Source organism: Polistes dominula, unplaced genomic scaffold (assembly GCF_049000335.1).
Source record: "Polistes dominula isolate Pdom_NZ unplaced genomic scaffold, Pdom_raw_medaka contig_37, whole genome shotgun sequence".
Taxonomy (NCBI): Eukaryota; Metazoa; Arthropoda; class Insecta; order Hymenoptera; family Vespidae; genus Polistes; species Polistes dominula.
Genome location: NW_028301169.1, coordinates 807,059 through 827,822, shown reverse-complemented (window position 1 = coordinate 827,822; position 20,764 = coordinate 807,059). Strand labels below are relative to the sequence as shown.

General features: G+C 28.2%; 2 protein-coding genes and 1 long non-coding RNA gene across 3 annotated transcripts; 1 reads left to right on the top strand and 2 right to left on the bottom strand.

The window, feature by feature from the left end:
* Positions 1 to 4,024: 4,024 nt before the first annotated feature.
* On the top strand, positions 4,025 to 9,000 carry LOC107069918 (cytochrome P450 307a1). Its single transcript, XM_015327638.2, has 3 exons — positions 4,025 to 5,299; positions 7,156 to 7,947; positions 8,054 to 9,000. The coding sequence occupies exons 1-3, from the start codon at positions 4,894 to 4,896 to the stop codon at positions 8,410 to 8,412; spliced, it is 1,557 nt and encodes a 518-aa protein (XP_015183124.2). The 5' UTR covers positions 4,025 to 4,893; the 3' UTR covers positions 8,413 to 9,000.
* Positions 9,001 to 9,512: 512 nt separating this feature from the next.
* LOC107069939 (facilitated trehalose transporter Tret1-2 homolog) lies at positions 9,513 to 18,594 on the bottom strand. Its single transcript, XM_015327662.2, has 5 exons — positions 17,331 to 18,594; positions 15,837 to 15,896; positions 13,881 to 14,016; positions 13,472 to 13,791; positions 9,513 to 12,753 (listed from the first exon to the last, which is right to left on the bottom strand). Exons 1-5 carry the CDS (start codon positions 17,361 to 17,363, stop codon positions 11,773 to 11,775), a joined length of 1,530 nt encoding a protein of 509 aa, XP_015183148.2. The 5' UTR covers positions 17,364 to 18,594; the 3' UTR covers positions 9,513 to 11,772.
* A 260-nt stretch (positions 18,595 to 18,854) lies between these two features.
* On the bottom strand, positions 18,855 to 20,764 carry LOC149030424 (uncharacterized). The gene is made up of 2 exons (XR_016178827.1): positions 20,555 to 20,764; positions 18,855 to 20,331 (listed from the first exon to the last, which is right to left on the bottom strand). It is a non-coding gene; the product is annotated as an uncharacterized LOC149030424 (long non-coding RNA).

The following is a 20,764-nucleotide window of genomic DNA, read 5'->3' as shown; positions in this document are numbered from 1 at the left end:
CACAACATTCTATAATATTATTTTATTTTATTTTATTTCAAATTTGTCATTTTTACTTAATAAATTCATAACACACACACACACACACATATACATTTAATTCATTGACCAATATATAGATACAATAATGATATTATTAAATTAATAAATATAATTCAATATAACAAGTTCTAATTCTCCTAATATTCCTATCATTTAATTTCTTTCAAATTAACTATGACAAAATTATAAAATAATAATAATAATAATAATTATTAATATCACTTTACTTCAAAAAAAAAAAAATAAGTCAAACAAAACGTTACGTCAAATCTCGTCGAGTATTAAATTAAACGAAACACGTCAATCGTTGCTCGTGTTAAAGATTATTTCTCTCTCTCTCTCTCTCTCTCTCTCTCTCTCTTGAAACAAGATGTACAGAGTGCTACGAAAGCGAAAATGAAAAATTCTAAACGAATCCTCTTTAGAGGATGAAATTACTCCCATCTTACCAGATCACGAATACCACAGTCAAGAGTAGGAGTATGAGTATTAGTATTAGTATTAGTAATAGTAGTAGTAGTAGAAGGATATGGAAGAAAGGAACAACCAACCATAATTCCTCGTTGACTGGAAATAAGAGAGAAGAAGAGGATCATTCCCGTTATATATATTCTCTCTCTCTCTCTCTCTCTCTTTCTCTCTTTCTCTTTCTTTCTGTCAATCTTTCTGTCTCTGTCTAAGTTGATTTCGAGCTACCCAAGCATACACCAGTGAACCTGGGGTACCGCTAGCTTCCCAGAAATCGACTCTCGATAATACCTCTCTCTCTCGATACGGATGAAGTAATCTTCTCCTACTGTCTCGTGTGAGAGGGAACAAAAAAACAAAAGGTCAAATAAGAAGAAATGTGGGGTGTGAGTGGCACCAAAAAGGGACGAGATGAAGGAACGAAAGGATTGCGACTGTTAAACGAAACCTAAAAAAAAAGGGAGAGAGACCCCCTTTAAGTTATTATTATAGTTAGTTACCACCAGATCATGCTCAACGACTATCTTAAGCACCACCAATACTCATCTTTTATTCATTAGTTCAAACGAATTCGAACACGAGTATATACGTTCACTCATATATGTATATGTGTGTACTCAGTGTTTGCTTGTTCAACCAACAGACACCTCTTCCTCTCTCTCTCTTTCTTTCTCTCTCTTTTATCTCTCTCTTCTCTTTTTCTTCTCATAGCTCTGAGGAACCCCAACATTATCACCAAACCTATCCATTATCGATCGTTTATAAGATTTACGTAAATATTTCATTTTTTTTTTTTTGTCTTGATGGGTAAGCGGAAATTTATTATAGTTCGTATCATTTGATTTTATTTATGGGAATAGGGGGATATTTTTTTGCAGCATTTTTTACTTATGGTAGATTATTGATAATATTGATAAATTATTTCAGTTTTAACATTGGAACTCACGTTTCAATGTAAGTTTTTTAATAAATAAGTAGAATTGAAATGTAAATCATCAAATGGTTAGGTTAGGATTTATTTTACATTTGACGAGAAGACTATAATGTTTAATGATTTGTTAATTAAATTTGGTTGAAAATTTCAATGAAATAATAGCAAATTTATCGTTGAAATCATTTGTTTATATTTAAAGAAAATATTGTCTATATATGAAAGTTTATAACAAATTGTAAAACTATCTTTGATCATTCGAGAACACTCTCGACCTCTTTTTCTTCGAACAATTTCAAGAAGAGATCCGATGCCCCGATCTAGAATCGACTTCCGCTATAAAAAGAAAAGAAAAAAAAACGTATCGATAGATCGATACAATGATTTCTCGAGAATGATCTTTAGTGACGAGCTTTTATTCAACTTTCTTTCTTAAAATTATAATAAATTCATCGATTATGCAAGAAAATTCATGATTCTCAAAACACGTAATAAATGAAGTTGGGGTTAATCATAAATCCTTTCATTTATTGGGTTGTTTTGAATAATGCAAATTAAAATCAATAAAATTATTTTATTAACAAATGGAATATTAATTAAAAAATTAACAAACTTTTAATTTACCTTAAAAGATTCACAATTTTCATGATTTATCATCCATTGTGTTATGATGAACAACCAAACATTAACATAACCTAACAAAAATTTGTATTATCCTTTAAAATTGAATCAAATGTAAACTAATTAAATAATATTTAAATATGCAAGTATTGTTCAACAAATTTTCATGATTACAATGTTCCCAAATTAATTTAGAAATATTTCAATACAAATGCATGTTAATGTTCAACAAATTTTTCATGATTATAGTGTTCCTTAGTTTGAAATTGTTTTTATTCTTATCAAAGGACCACCTGAAAGATCAGAAATAAAAAAGATAAAAGATAAAAAAGATTGGCATTTTCGTTAGTTCTCTTTCTTCTGGTTGAACAAGAAGACTCACACGGTGAATGGGATTTGGCCGACTGACCGTAAGGGGACCGTAATATTCTTGCTCATTGAGAATCAGTCTAGTTTTTATATTGAAGAACACGTCTTCAGATAGTCAGGAACACATAGGATTTGTCATTCTACCTTCTACCTAAAACTTCCTTCCAAAGTAGGCCATGTTTGGTGTGACATCCTTTTATTTATTTATTATTATTATTATTATTATTATTGACTTTATTTCTAATTGGATTAAAATTATTGCAATTGTAATTATTTGATTAATTGTATAAATAAATAAGTCGAGTAATATTTGTAATTAAATATTTCATGGAAATAATTGATCAGGATTATGACATGACGTAATTGTTTTCGTTAAGTTCAACAAAATATTCTCTCATCGATCTCGAATATTAACGTTTTGTAACGATTACGTAATCCATTGAAACATCCTGCGATGGACGACGACGACGACGACGACGACGACGACGACGACGACGGACTTTGGATTCAAGATCATTCGATTTTCGATTAGATCATTGATACATATAATAAATAAAAAATATCGAAAAGAACGAGAATTGTATTTCGCGTTTGGCATAGATGATAAGAGACATCTAGTTTTTGTCTGGGAATGAAAAATAATCAAAAAAAAATAAAAAATCATGAAATTACCTTGAAATTATTGTGGAATTTCATCAAAAGTAGGTCGGCGGTGTCAAGAATTTAACCAAAATTTGTTCAAACAAAATTCGAAACACTAAAGATTACAATATATTCTATAGACGATGATCCAACCAAACATAATAATAATAATAATAATAATAATAAAATCAACTTGACGTTGAAAGAAAAAAGGAAAAAAAAAGAAACGAAGCATCCACCACCATTTCCATCGGCCTTCTTCCACCCCGCATCAAGATCGTTCAAGGTGCGTCCTTACAGGTGCGCCGAAAACGGCTTTCTTGTTTAAGAAGATTCTCAGGAGGGTCCAACCTTCCGAAGAAAGGAAGAAAGGAAGGGTCTGATACATGATGGAAAGAGGATGCTTCTTTCCTCTTATCTCATTCTATCAATCTATCCATCTCACTCACTCTCGTAAGCATGTCACCATTTTTCCAAGCGCGCGAGTCATGATTAACGTCGAGAGTCACGTCGTAAGGTGAAAAAGGAGGGTGCATGCAGTTGCATGATCATGATGATGATGGTGGTGGTGGTAGAATGGTGAGGAGGGAGAAAGAAGATGGACTGTCGCAGCTGCTGCTGCTGCGAGCCACCTTGCCAGAAAAGCTGATGGCACCTTAAGGAGAAAAGTCAAGGGCAAGAAGCGTCCCTTGGATGGGCCCTACGGGGCCTGTCTCCAAACCCCCTCCCTCCCTCCCCCTCCCCCCCCCTTAACCCCCTCTCCTCGTCAATCCACAGCCCCACTCAAACGACTACTTCAACGATCTCAACTTGTTCCTCCTCCTTTTTCCCCCATTAGTTTCTTCTCTGTGTGTGCAGTTCGTCTATGTTTTCATTAAAAGAAGGGTAGTGTTGGTGGTGTTGGTGGTGGTGGTGGTGGTGGGTCTTCTTCCTTTCAACCCGTTTGATTTGTCTTATCGATTAAACGATCCAAACGTCGTCTCGACGTTTTCGCCAAATTGGTCCTCCGACCAAGGGAATACTCAACGGAGAGTGAAAGAGTGAGAGAGATAAATGATGATCATCGTGTAGTGTAGGAAAGAGAGGGAAATAAACCGTGTCCATCTCCCCTGCCCACTGTTCAAGTCCTCTCTCACACGAATCCATATGTATGGGGTTGAGTTGAGGCACAGGCGACGCAAATGTGCTGACTACATTACACGTCCGCTATACTATATAAGATAGCCCGGCAACCATCCTATCTCCACAGACCGAGTCAGATCGGCAGACCGTTCACAGACGGGACTACGCCAGGACAACACACAACGCCAACAGGGAAAAAGAGGGAGACAAACAGACAGAAAAGGCTATTACAACTAACGTGCCACAATCCTTTTTCTTCTATCTCCTAACTACCACTACTGCTACTACTACTACTACTACTACTACTACTACTACTACTACTACTACTACTTGCTACGATTCATCGTCATCGTCATCGTCAAGAGGAAAACAAGTTACCGGTATATCAGAAACCAACCGTTGAACGTGTTCCTTGAGTGTATTCGCGACCAATGTTTTACAACCACCCCTCAATTGTAACCGAGTTATTACAATCGTAACAACTTTTCACATTAGATTTATCTTTCAAAAGATTCATCTTCATCTTCTTATTCTTATTGTTTCATTTGATGATTTTTGTCTTTCCTTTTTACATTTCGAAGACCAAATCTCTCCCCCTTACGTTCAAGTGAAAGAATATATACGGAAAAATAATTATACGTGCGTGATTAAAAATAAAATACACACGTATACACATATACACATACATCTGAAGATCAATGATGCTGTCGCTCAGTCTGACAACTTCCTTCCTTATCGCGATCACCGTGCTCGCATTATTTATTATCCTGATCGATTATATCAGATCAGGAAAGTCTAATAAACGAGGAAAAATTGTATACTCCGAGGGATCGTTATTACCAGAACCACCTGGTCCAAAACCATGGCCAATTTTGGGATCCCTTCATATACTTGGACGTTACGATGTGCCTTACAAAGCATTCGCCGATCTTGTCAAGGTTTATGACAGCCAAGTGATCAAACTCAAAATGGGATCGGTTTCTTGCGTAGTTGTCAATGGATTAGAAAATATTAAAGAAGTTTTATTCACCAAAGGGCCACATTTTGATTCCAGACCTAACTTCATACGTTATCATCTGTTATTCTGTGGAAATAAGGAGAATTGTAAGTTTTACTTTTTTATTTTTTTTTTTTTTGTTTTGTTAAGACGAGTTATCAAATTTAATATTAAATGTGTAAAGACAGATTGTCAATTTTTTTTTACAACATTTTTTACATGTTATAATATCGTTTTATTGGTTAAGAATATTTATTGCATAAATTGCATATGTTTTATTTTTATCATTTTCAATGACGAGTCATTTGATACATTGAAAGCATCGATAACGCGTTTAATATTAAATTTACAAAAAAAAAAAAATATATATATATAACAAATTGTCGTTTGGTAGTAAAATTGAAAATTAATTTATAAATAAGAAATATATATATATATATATATACATTTGCTGACATAGTTACAACGTGTCATAACGTATGTTTGCACGAAATAAACTCTCTCACTCTCTCACTCACTCTCTCTCTCCAATTACAAGGAACAAATAAACAAATCACAAAAATAGAACATTTTTCTAACAAATAATAAAATCAAGTGAGTCAACAATTTTCATATTAAAAACCAAAAAAACTCGTTCCTCATGCTAACGACCTTGCTACTATAGTACGCTAACGTACACGTGAACGAATCCGGTCGGACTATAACACGCATACGAGTTTGCGTGTTTTCTCACTCGAGTTTGCCTATTGGAAGACAAGAAGGAGTAAAACTCTCCTCGTGGTTTGACGAGGTTTAAAGAAAAGAAAGAAAGAAAGAAAGAAAGAAATGAAAGAAAAAACAAACGTGTGGTGTGGTCAGAAGGGAGAAAAGGGGGGGGTCGCGGGGAAAGGGGGAGTAGGCGGATGGGAGGGGGAAATCCTCCCCGATCTGATGTGGTACGAAACTCGTGCTAAGGTCGCAAGCGTTCGAAGCGGTACCAAGTTCAAGTACCACTGGGCTGTTAGAGGTCACGTTACCACTTTCACGCGTTCCAGACTCGTAACGAGTTCCCCTGCTCGTAAACAGGATCAAGGCTGATGATGGTTTCGTTCCTCGATCATATATATATATATATATAACCATCATGATCCAACGGGAACATTTCTTTCCTTCTCTTTCATATTATTTATTTATTTTATTTTGTTTGTATTATTATTATTATATTTATTTAAAATAATTAATCAAGTTTATACGCGTGTAACGAAAATATTATCAAATATTATTAGAATCGACGATTATAGTTTTATTTGGAAAATTAATAAAATAATAATAATAATAATAATAACAGTGTGTTGTAACCATTTGTAAAATTTAATATTTAAAATTAATTTAAAATAATAGTAATAATAATAATTTAATTTTTGTTTCAACAATATTTCTGTTTAACTCTTTAAACTATAATCAACGATTATAGTTAATTTAATTGTTGAAAAATTAATTTAAAAATAATAATAATAATAATAATAATAATAATACAACACAGCACACACGAGTATAACGATTTGTTGTAAAATTTAATAATTTTATTTGCTGAGTCAATTGAAATTTCTTATTAAAGGCTTAGCTGTTGTTATTTCAGTAAACGACCTTGCATTTCCGCGTATTTCACGATCGATTCGCCGTTGTAAAAGGAGAAGAAAGATAAGAAAAACCAGAGAGAGAGAGAGAGAGAGTGAGAGAGGAATAATTGCGTGCACGCATAATTTTTATTTCATTCCCCTTTCTATCCAATGAAATTTAAACAAACGACAAATTGACATACGATTCTGGAGTAAGGTCAAGTTTAATGTCAAGTCTCAATTTACATTCTCACATTACATGGTAATAAAAAAAAAAAAAAAAATCTTTTATACAATCCTAAAAATGTTTATTAATCATTTTGTTAATAATTCTTATTTTTCTCTTGATTTGTTTTCATTTACAGCTCTTGCATTTTGCAATTGGTCCGAATTACAAAAGACACGTCGAGAGATGCTAAGAGCTCACACATTTCCACGTTCTTTCACAATGCGTTACAATCAATTGAACGATATAATTGGTGCCGAATTAGAGATTATGATGAATCATTTGAGTTCATATTCAGGTGACAGCTTACATGCAAAACCATTGGTATTACATACCTGTGCAAGCGTATTCGTGAGATATTTCTGTTCGAAGAGTTTCCCATTTGAGTACAAACCATTTCGCAAGATGGTTGACAATTTTGACAAAGTCTTTTACGAAGTTAATCAAGGTTATGCTGCTGATTTTATGCCATTCTTAATGCCATTGCATCAACGTAACATGGCAAGAATGGCCAATTGGAGTCACGAGATTCGTCAATTCGTCGATGAAGATATCATTGAAGAAAGATTGAACAATTGGACTGGGGTTATACCGGAAGAAGATTATATCGATTGTTTGATAAATCATGTTAAAACTAATTCTGAACCAACCATGTCATGGGACGTTGCTATGTTTGCTTTGGAAGATATTATTGGTGGTCATTCGGCGGTTGGTAATCTTCTTGTTAAAATTCTTGGATTTTTGGCTACCAGACCACACATACAAGAAACTGCACAAAGGGAAATCGATTCGGTTGGTATTGAAGACAAATTTGTTGGATTGGGAAATAGAATTGTCATGCCTTATACTGAAGCTATCATTTTGGAAGCTATCAGGTTGATTGCAAGTCCAATTGTACCTCACGTGGCCAATCAGGAAAGTTCAATCTCAGGTAAATGTTTGATCAAACCTGTTACTTCTAACTATTATCTCATATTTTATAGACACTTTCAATTTTATTAATAAAATATGTGTTTGTATTTGTGTTTGTTTTACAGGTTATAGAATCGAAAAGGATACGTTTATATTTTTAAATAATTACGAATTAAACATGTCCGACGAATTGTGGATCTCACCTCAAGAATTCATGCCCGAAAGGTTCCTCCGTGACGGTAGACTTCACAAACCGGAACACTTTTTACCATTTGGTGGTGGTAGAAGATCTTGCATGGGTTATAAGATGGTTCAGTATATTAGTTTTTCAACCATTGCTACTTTGTTGAAAAATTTTACGATATTACCGGTAGATAATGAAATTTACAAAGTACCCATTGGTACATTGGCGTTGCCGGAAAAAACATTTCATTTTAGATTCGTCGAAAGACGATATAATTCGTCTAGAACGGATAACAATTGATTAATTAATTAATTAATTAATTAATTATTATTATTATTATTATTATTATTATTATTACTATTATTATATCGATATTTACTTATCACCTTTTTTTTTTCTAATCTTAAAATTAGACTTTGAAACGAACTATGCAATTTCTTTCCTTTTTTTTTCTTTCTTTCTTTCTTTTTCGTAAAATGTGAGATTGATCGGAAACAAGAAAGTAAAAAAAAAAAAAAAAGAAAAAGAAATGAATTTCAATTTTTAAATTGAATTATAAATATATATTAAATGGATCGCAAAGTAATGTCGCATTATAACCTCAAAAATTGCAAACGAATAATTTTCTACAAACCAACATTTTTATTATTAATCAATTAATTAATTAAATTAATTAATGAACCTTTTTTTCTATCTTTTTGGTATGCATCAATCAATTATTTGATTTCAAATATTAGAAATAATTTGATATACGTAGTAACGACATTACTTTTCGATTCCCTTAATATATAAATGTAATATCAGTGAAGGAAGATTAAATAAAAAAAAATAATCTTCAAATTAGAGAGAGAGAGAGAGAATAAAAAAAAAAAGCTTTACTGAAATTATTAGAAAATTAAGATAGCTAATTTTCACACTAATTGTCGTCTAATTGACATGAATCATTTGAACGATGATTTAGAAACGAGTCTTTTTTTTTCTCTCAAATTTCATATATACAATCATCATTGAACAATATTATCGTCAAATGTTGATTATTTATTTATTATTTAATATAAAAAAAAAAAGAATAATAATAAAAATAATCAAAAACAACAAGAGGTGTTAGACTCGTTTCAAATTCTCGTACGTGGATAGTTCGTGCCAAAAGTTCAAAGCTAATCCCTGACAATGACACACAACACACACACACACACACACACATATACACAGAACAGTCGTGTCTTGAAGTGTTTTAGCTTTGAATATTATTATTATTTTTTTTTTTATTCATTTCATTTTTGTTTAAATTAAATCGTCACGTACGCGAATTATCTTGTTTTTTTTTTTACATTGTATTAACATCGAAGATAAATATGGACGACGAAAGATATTTTTAGTTTCGCATTAGAAAAAAAACATTGTAGAAGAAACAAAACAAAACGTGTTCTCTTCTTAGGTTAGGAATACTTCGTTAACAGTTTTTTTTTGTTTTAATGAAGAAAAAAAAAAAACATTCAAGAGATAAATTTGAATAGAGACAGAGAGAGAGAACACGTTTTAAACAATTCAATCATCAAAGTTAAACATAATTAATACTTTTAGTACCTTTGCCATGATTTCATAATAATTATAATAATTCGTCGAATTAAACTTTTTCATAAAACAAAAACAAACAACAACAACAAACCATGAATCGATGCAAAACAAAATCTTCGAACGTTCCTTTTATTTTAATTTAATTTAATTTTATTTAATTTTATTTTATTTAATTTAATTTAATTTAATTTTTCTATTTCTTCTTCTTCTTCTTCTTCTTCTTCTTCTTCTTTAGAGAATAAAAAAAGGGACTACCCCCTATCGTAGGGTTTTGCATTATACATACATTTATAAGCAACTTTATACAAATAAGAGATAATTTATTTCTAATTTGTTTTTTTTTTTTTTGAGGTCAATCTCCAACGACATATTATTACGATTATTATTATTATTATTATTATTATTATTATTATTATTATTATTCTCAACACATTTTTTAATTAATGTTATAACGTTAACTAAAATGTGTGTTATCGTTATTATCGCTTGAATCAACTATTATCATCATCACTATTATTAGTTACTCGTATGAGTCTCGTCGTCTTTAATCCATCCCCTCCCTTTCTCCCTAGCTCCCTCCCACCCTCCATCCCTCAACCCTTCCCCCCACCCGTTCTCTTTTTCATACCTTTCATCTCTTTTCCATTTGATTTCCTGCGTTTCAACACATTATTACAATTGTACATTATTTTGTGTTTGTTATTTAATTATTCGTGATTGTTACGACCTTTTGTTAATTTATTATTTAAGATTTTAATAATAAAAAAAAAAAAAAAAATAAAAAATAAAAACAAAAAATTTTCTCTTTATCTCAACACTTCGTCTTATGTACATACATATATATATATATATATATATATATATATATATATATATATATACTTATATATAATACAACTTACAAGTACTGTCGAAACTAAAGCAAACAATTTTATCGTAAGATATAATTACATCTTATCTTGAAAAGTTTCTTTTGTGATTATTATTTGAAATTTATATTTGTCCATTAATAGAAGTAACTAACACACACACACACACACACACACACACACACATATACAAAAGTCTATTCGTAAACGTAAAACTTCTTTCGAGCTTTGTTCAATAATTTTCTTACTTTGATCAAATGATAAATATAACATGATGAGAAATCATCATTCCCATGAATTTGCATGAAATTTAATAAACGTTTCACGTGAAAATAATGTTTAACAAATACATTTGTTAATAAAACATGCTTATATTCATTTGTTTTTTTTTTTTTTTTATTTCAAGTGAAATACTTAGAATGACATCTGTGTTTAAACAAGTTTTGATTATTAATGGTTTCATTTTTCTCATGTTTTTAATTTCAATCATGATATTCATACATCAACTGTGCGTTTAAATCAAATAAATATCATCGAAAATTTATTTATACATTTATCTTAAAATATGTATTTTTATTAATCGTTAACTAATTAAACATAACTTGAATATTTGTCTTCTTCTTCTTCTTCAATAATATATTTTGTATTTTTATGATAATTTCAAATATCTCGTTAATTATGAATTAAATTTAAACGCGTGTTAAAAAACACAGATGTAATTCATTCACATCATTTGCAATAACAAATAAAAAACATATTATTGGGATCTCTAGCTACTTGAATACCGCTATCTGGTGGCTAAATTCAATATTAGTGTAGATAGGTCGAATTGCTTACGCCAATTACTCCCTGCCAGAGATCCCAATATTACAGGTAACATTTGAATAACACGATATTTGTGAACAACAATTCATATTTTGTTTAATATTTTACATAAAACATAATAATTGGTCTGTAAAAATAATTTATATATATATATATACATTTATTACAATATTACTTCATAATAAATCTTATCGTGTAAATAAACTCTTATCACTGTCTGATAAAAACGTGTCAATTTTCAGTTACCTATTATCATAATTATTAATTATTCTATTTATAATACATAATCAAATATCTAATAGATACTAATTATAATCTATATATTTTACAATGACAATATTATCTATCTGAAAAAAAAAAAAAAGAAAAAACCCAGTCAATCTTAAACTTAAACTCTGTTAACATTGACATGATCAACTTGTATATTTTCAACACCATTAGAAACCATGGCAACTGTACCATCACTTTCTAAAACATTACTGTCATTCTTTTTTTTATTAAACATCTCTTCAATCTCATTCAATGATTTGCCTTTGGTTTCTGGTAAGCAAAATATTATAAAAAGTGTTCCCAATAATGACACAATTGCATAAAAAAAGAAAACACCATGTTTACCCATAATTAATAACATATTTGGATAAGTTTTAATAGTAATTGAACTAAATATATAAGTGATACATGTTGTTAATCCAGAAAGTATGTCCTTGACTTTACTCGGATAAATTTCACCAATCATGGCAAATGGTATCGATAAGAAACCAAGTGTACTTAAAAATATGTAAGTTACTACACAGATAACAGGTATAATACCACCATCTTTGATGACGTATCCTTTATCATTCATGAGTAAATAAATGGACAACATACCCATGGATAGTGTCATGCCACTTCCAGAAACTATCGATGGTACTCTTCTACCATACTTCGATGAAAATAATGCAATCACTATACTACCGATAAATCTAGCAACACCGATAAAAACTGCACCCAAATATGGATCCAATTTGATGCCAGCACTTTGAACAATGTCAACAGCATAATAAACCATCACAAATATTCCCGAAAATTGTTGAAACAAAAAGTAAATCAACATTATTGCAAATGGTATTATTGCATTTCTTCTAAACAAATGTTTCATTAGATGTTTTTTGTGTCGTTGTTGATTATTTGGTTTTAATTCTAATAAAATGTCGGTAGTGGCAGGATCATCTTTTGGTATACCACGAAATTTTTTTAATGTTTCAACAGCTTCCTCCAATCTACCACGTTCTCGATACCACATAGGGGATTCTGGTAATACTAGTACTATCAGTGCAATTGATAATATGGGGAATAATGAACACATTAGTGCTATCATTCGCCAATCCTCCTATAAAACAAAATTTATAATTTTACATTAATTACATTAATTATTGTAACATATTATTTGAAATATAACACAGTACATATCTTTATATATATATATTTCTTCTGTGCGTGTGTATCTCACTGAACTCCTCCTAAACAGCTGGACCGATTTTAATGAAATTTTGTGTGTGTCTTCAGGTGGATTCGATAATGGTTTAGCGTTACAATTCGGTCCAATTTAAGTTGTTTATTTAATTAATTTGTTATTTTATTTATAAATTGTTATGCGAAAAGTTTATAGCTTGAAGTTAACTCGATATTCGAGTTATAGAGAATATTCGAGGCGATAATCGAAGTTATTCGATTCTAGTAAAATATATTTATTAATTTAATATAATATTGTAATACTATTTGGTACACAACACTAATATTAATATATATATTAAGTCAACGAATTATCTTATATCCTCATCTGTTAGAATCTTATCGAACTAACAGAGATAATCATGACTCTTTGTTAATGAGTTAATGAGATATAAACTATTCTATCTTTCAAGTTGAATGAAACTACAGACAGTGTGAAAAATTTTATTAAAATCGGTTCAATCATTTAGGAGTCCATTGCAAACAAACAACGTGACACGTAATTTATATATATATATATATATATATATATATATATATATATATATATATATAATATAATTCATTTAATTAAAAAAAAAATGTTGTAAAATTACCTTAAAGATACAACCAAAAAAGTAAACTATCAAAACTCCCAAAGCTATGAAACTTCCAGTCCAAGTAACCATAGTACCACGCCATTTAATATTAGCAATTTCACCAGAATAAACAGTGGCAGGTATCGATCCTAATCCCGTACCAATGCCAGATATTACTCTGCCAATTAATATTTGTTCATAACTGTTTGACATGTAAATAATTATCCAACCGATGAATGATATTATCGATACCATCAACAATGTTAACTTCCTACCACGCCTCATCAAAAAACTCGATAAAACGCAACCAATTGGAATACCCAAAGCTGATGAAGTTGCTGCAAAAAATATTTTCTTTTGTTTTTTTGGTTTTTTTTTCATCTTTTCTCAAATGAAACGTGTTAAATGTTTAAAAATTAAAACTAACCGATCCAATTAGCTTGATTAAAATTAATTTGAACGTCACTTGACTCAGATCTAAGTGGTCCAAGTGCAACAGCACTGTAACCAAACCCCATAGCTGGTCCAATTATTACGAAATTTGCACTGAGACTCATTAATATCTGAAAAAACAAATTGTACAAAATTTTGTAATGATTTAGTAAGATATATATATATGTATATATAACTTTATAGAATTGAATACATAAGAGTATACACGTAACTATGAATTTAAATTGACACTTATATATGGGATTAGAATTATTAATTGCAATATACTTTTATATAATACTACAAAATTATTCAAAATATGTTCAATCAATATTATACAGGATGTTTTGTTAATTATCGATGAATGTTTGATTGAATAAATTTACATTTTAAATAGATAACCATTTATATATATATATGTGTGTTACAAAATATTTGAGTATAATCAACATGAATAATTTATAGGAATATTAAAATTGTTCTTTTTTGAACCACACTGTATATTTATGATATTTTTTCTTTTTTTCTTTTTTTTTGGTTTCAACAAGAATACGTAACATTATTGCAAAATGTAATTGATAATTGTGTTAGTGTTAAAATCATTTAATTAAACTGTATAGTTTCTTGAATGAAAATAATAAATTAATTATGTATTAACGAAACAATAATTAAAAGAAAAGAAAAAAAAATAAGGAATGAAAAATAGATAAGAAGATAAGATATAATATTGGTCATTTAATAAAATGATTTAACTGTATTTTACAAAATAATGTTAAATGTTGCGTTAATTTTACGTTTCAAATTAATCAACTATGAATAATTATTGGACGCGTGTGATACATCGTACAACCAGTTATTATAATATTCCTTGAATTTTCAACAAGTAATTATCAGTATAGAGAAAAAAAAACCCGTTTTTTTAGAAAAAAAAAAAGAGAAAAGAAAGAAACACAGTTACGTTAGAAATTGTTATAAAACTTACAGTTTGATCAAACGTAGTTGTTGTTATATAAATGATTCTGTATGTACTAAGGAATGTATTACGTTAGTTAATTCTGAATAATCGTGATTTTTCGTTTTATAATAATTTATTATAAACTTAGTAGACATTTATAAACAATTTAAATTAATATTCAATATGTATTTTATATATCAAATATATTTAATATCAAATATTAAACTAATATTAGTTTAAGTTGTTTATAAATGTCTACTAAGTTTATTTGTATAATTAGTTAACTTATTAAATATTAACTAATTATAAAAATAAACATTTAACTAATAATAATAATACTAATAATGTTTTTTAAATAATAATAAATAAATAAGTTTGATATTAATTGTGTATAAGTGTATAAAGCTTTTGTACAAAGATATCAAAATATGTCTATATGATAGTTTTAAATAATTTATTTGTATAATTAGTTAACTTATTAAATATTAACTAATTAGACAAATAAACTTAATAGACATTAAACTAATAATAATAATAATAATAATAATAATACTAATAATTTGTTTTTTAAATAATAATAAATAAATAAGTTTGACAATAATTGTGTACAAGTGTATAAAGCTTTGGTACAAAGATATACAAAATATATTTTTTTCAATGTGATAACAAGTTAGAAAAAAAAAGGAAAAAATACAAAATTAGTTGAACGATAAGAGAAAAAATTTCAATAATATCATCATGATGGGTCCATGACACCAGATTATCATCCAAAAGAAAAAAAAAAATTGATACACTTTGATTGCGTAATTTCAAATACGAGTCGTATTTATCAAATCTAGAATTTCGTAATACAATAAAACAATATTTTCTAACAAATAAACTTATCACACTTATTGTCTTCACAATACCATTAAATAAGATTTGATTTTGTTTTATATTTGTTGTATTTTTTATTATATTTTTTTCTTTTTTTTTTTTTTGTTAATTTCATCTCACCTGATAAACAACACCCTTTCTTTCACGTCTTTTCATTTCCGCATTGTTTTTCCAATCCATCTGAATAAAAAAAGAAGTTGACAAATTTCACATGTATAATTTTATTATTACAATAAATTTATTTATTTATTTATTTATTTGTATTAAAAAAAAAAGGTTATTATTAGATCGAGTCATAAGTAACTTCCAATGTGATTATGTAAAATCTATTTTTCGTATTTACCTACTTATAAATCACCGAAACAAACGAATTTTTGATATCACTGTATAAATGAGAATTCAGTTTAGTTTTCTGTCAACTTTTTTATGTAGTCCAATGTTACATTTAACAGTTTTTTCTTAACCACTGAAATGAATAGCAAAAAGTGCATATTCGACATGTAATATGCTTTAAGAATTGAAACAAAGCAATAGCACTAAAGTGGCAACTGTAAAAATATACAGCATATACAGTGCAGGACTTGATAACTGATAGAGCAGTTAGAAATTGGTTTGTAAAATTTCATTCTGAAGAAACGACTGTAAAAGATGAACCAAGTGCAGGACGTTTTTCCAACTTTTAGTAAAAAGTGCATATTCGACCATGTAATGCTGTAAGAATTGAAACTAAAGTGGCAACTGCAAAAATATACAGCATATACAATGCAGAACTTGATAACTGATAGGGCAGTCAGAAATTGGTTTGTAAAATTGCATTCTGAAGATACGACTGTAAAAGATGAACCAAGTGCAAGACGTTTTTCCAACTTTTAGTAAAAAGTGCATATTCGATCATGTAATGCTGTAAGAATTGAAACTAAAGTGGCAACTGCAAAAATATACAGCATATACAGTGCAGGACTTGATAACTGATAGAGCAGTCAGAAATTGGTTTGTAAAATTCCATTCTGAAGATACGACTGTAAAAGATGAACCAAGTGCAGGACGTTTTTCCAACTTTTAGTAAAAAGTGCATATTCGACATGTAATATGCTGTAAGAATTGAAACAAAGCAATAGCACTAAAGTGGAAACTGCAAAAATATACAGCATATACAGTGCAGGACTTGATAACTGATAGGGCAGTTAGAAATTGGTTTGTAAAATTTCGTTCTGAAGATACAACCTTAAAAGATGAACAAAGTGCAATACGTATTTCCAACTTTGATGAACCTTTTAAAGGTAATATTGAAACAAAATTCAATAGATACACGTCCAACAGATACAAAGATTACAAAAAAAAAAAAAAACTCCATGAAAAGTGTCGTGCATTTATTAATGACAAAAACACCATTGTTTGTCTCATTAAAAAAAAAACGGAAGTTATTTATGACTCGACTGAATATATCGATGTGAATTGAATTAGAATAAAAAAAAAAATATATATATATATAATTAATATATTGAAATTGATAATATTATACATTCGAAATGATTATAATCGATATGATTAATCGATCATTAATTAATATTGATAAATTATCTAGAATAATGAATAATAAATAAGATAAGATACCTTGATATCAATCGGTACTACGTTTCCGTTCATTGTGTCTCTCAAAAATTATTTTTCCACTTGTTTGGTTTTTATTTTACAAAATTTCTTTCTTTTTTTGTTTTTTTTTTGTTTTTAAATGAATTGACGTCAATAAACTATGATAAAAGTTGTATATTCACGTGTATGTTTATACCACCATAAATAAAATAGTAAATGAAATTTATAGAGACAATTAAAAAAAAAACTACACACACACACACACACACACATACACAAGATGGAAAAGAGTGTGTGAGAAAAAAAGATTAGATTTTATTTAATCTAATGACAATGATTTATCATCTTGACTCATATGCAATTTCAAAGTCTTATCTAAGAACTTCTTTATCATTTTCACAATCGTTTTATAAAAATCAATGCGAATATAAATGTCAACAAAAAAAATAAATAATACATTTAAAATAATTCAATATTTTTTGTTTTTTTTTTTTTTGTAATTTCACTCTTCGATCACTATTTAATTTGTCTCAATCGATATAAATATATATTTCAATATTTCAACTTATAGATTTAAAATCTGTGTCAATTGTTTGTGAAAATAAGAAAAATCTACAAAAGTTCGTAAGTTCAAGTAAACTTGTTACAATAATAATTACGTTTATCAGCATAATGTTTGTTAATTTATCATTTTGTTAGAAGAACAATATATATATATATATATAGAGAAATAAATTATTATAATAAATTATTTTCCAAAATTGGTGTTTCACAGTTCACAGTTCACATACTTTAAACTTTGATCATCTCCAATTATGTTATCTCATTATTATCCTATTAAATCATAGAAACAAAAAAACAAAAATAATCTACTTTTCTTTTTTTTATATATACAAATGAACAATTAATACTGTTTTCTTCACCCCCTTTTTAAAGTTTCCACAAATCCTTTTTTTAGAACAACAACAACAACAACAACAACAAAAACAAATAAAAATAGATTTCTATGGTTTTTTTTTTTATACAATTGAACAATTAATCTTTTTTGTTTTCTAATTTATCGATCACTATATCACAAAATTAGAAATTGTTATTTGTCACAAATGTAATTTGAAAATTAAAATTGTTCATTTTCTTCAACCCCCTTATAAAGTTTCCAAATCTTTGTTTAGAACAAAAAGAAAAATAATAAAAAAATAGATTTGTATGATTTAGATGAAATGATATTTAAATATGAGTACTTATGATCGACAAGTACTACTCTCAAAGACTCGTTATCGACTGAAAGCAATTCTGGTTTTATATACTTCAACGACTTTTGTATTAAAAACCTAGTCCTCCCTCATCATTATAACTTACACATATATTCTATGAACTGATGAAACGTTTCTCGTTATGAGAAAAGAAAGAAAGAAAGAAAGAAAGAAAGAGAGAGATGAATAATGAATAAATCCCTCCCACAAGTAGCAATGATATCAAGAATTAAAAAGAGACAACAACAAAAAGTGAATGAGAGAAAGAGAGAGTGAGAGAGAGAGAGAGATAAGTATAAGTTATTATTATTTCTTTACTTAAGATAAGCAAACATTCTTATATAAATGATCTAATAGGTAATTAATAAAAGATGTTGGAAACAATACACGTGTTACTAACAATTCAAAGGGTTAGTAGTATTTTTTTTTTTATATATATATAATTGATATGTGTAATTAAATCTATGTAATATGTACATATGTTTATAATCTTCTTATTAACTGTTAATTTATTCGAGCTTACAACTTTTGTTTTTTTCAAACAACATTTCCAGGAGCCTTTTGTTTTTTTTCTTTTTCTTTATATTGTTCATTGTTAATACAAAAAAAAAAAAACTGGTTTTCAATGGAAATCATCCAAATTCGTTTGATCGATATGTTGATTGCAACATGGTGTATGCCATGTAAGATACAATAAAATAGTTTGGTTTTTTTGTTTTGTTTACATAATTGATAGGTGGAATTAAATCTATGTAATATTTACATATGTTTAATCTTCTTATTAATTATTCATTTATTCGTGATTACAACCTTTTTTTTTTTTCAAACAACATTTCCAGAAGATTTTTGTTTTTTTTGTCTTTAATTGTTCATTTTTAGTACAAAAAACTTGTTTTCAATGGAAATTATCCAATTCGTTTGATTAATAAGTTCGATTGCAACATTGTGTGTACAATGTAAGGTACAATAAAATAGAGATTACAATTTTGTTCAAACAACATTTTCAAGAGCCTTTTGTTTTTTTCTTTGTAGTGTTCATTGTTAATACAAAAAAAAAACTTGTTTTCAATGGAAATCATCCAAATTCGTTTGATTAATAAGTCGATTGCAACATTGTGTGTACAATGTAAGATACAATAAAATGATATCATTATAACTGATAAATATTTATTTCAAAATTACTTTTATAGTATACTAAATTATGTTTTTTTTTTTTTGTAGATATTAGGAAAGATATGATTAATAGCCAGCTATTAAAAAGAAAGGAACATTTTGTGTAATAATTTGACATAAACAATGTTGCTAAACTTAAATGATAAATATAATTATTGTATAATATAAGAAATATTTAGTGTTATTTAAAAGAAATGTTTCTAAACTTAATAATAGCCAGCTATTAAAAAGAAAGGAACATTTTGTAATAATTTGACATAAACAATGTTGCTAAACTTAAATGATAAATATAATTATTATATACTATAGAAAATATTTAGTATATTTTAAAAGATAAAAATGTAAAATAACAAAAATCTTGGTTTTAATTATAGCTCAATACATGACCATTGATATTTTTATCAAATATTGTAAACAACATTTGTTTCTTGCATAATTGAATGTATATATATATGTGTGTGTGACCTTAAAAAGTCTTACATTAGATGGATTAAATGTATTACTAATAATTGTAACTTAAAAAGATCTTCCATCTTTGCACACTTGTTTCTAAGAAGATCAAATAGGATCAAATTCATCAAACAACGAGACACTTCCTGAAATTTCAATGTTTTTCAATCATTAAACAATAATCGTATGCAAATTTCATAAATCGTTTCTTGTGAAAAGGATTTACATTTTAATCGAGTAAAGCAAATTGATAAAATCATTTTTTTTTTTAATATTATTTTTTCTTAATCAAATCAATTAACCTTCTAATCAATTATATAATATATATAAAAAAAAAAGAATCTATCGATTTATATATGGAATACTGACCTTTCTTTACTTTACCTGTCCTTGACCTTGAAAGACAAACATGTTTTGAGGAAGAAAAAAAAACTTACAAGTGGGACATAATAATTGTCTCACATCAATCATACTTTCCAACACTTTTGCTATCAATAATATTATCATTTTAAATATTAATTTATTGCAATTTGATAAAAATGAAATTGCAAATAAAATAAATCATTTTTACAAGTAGAA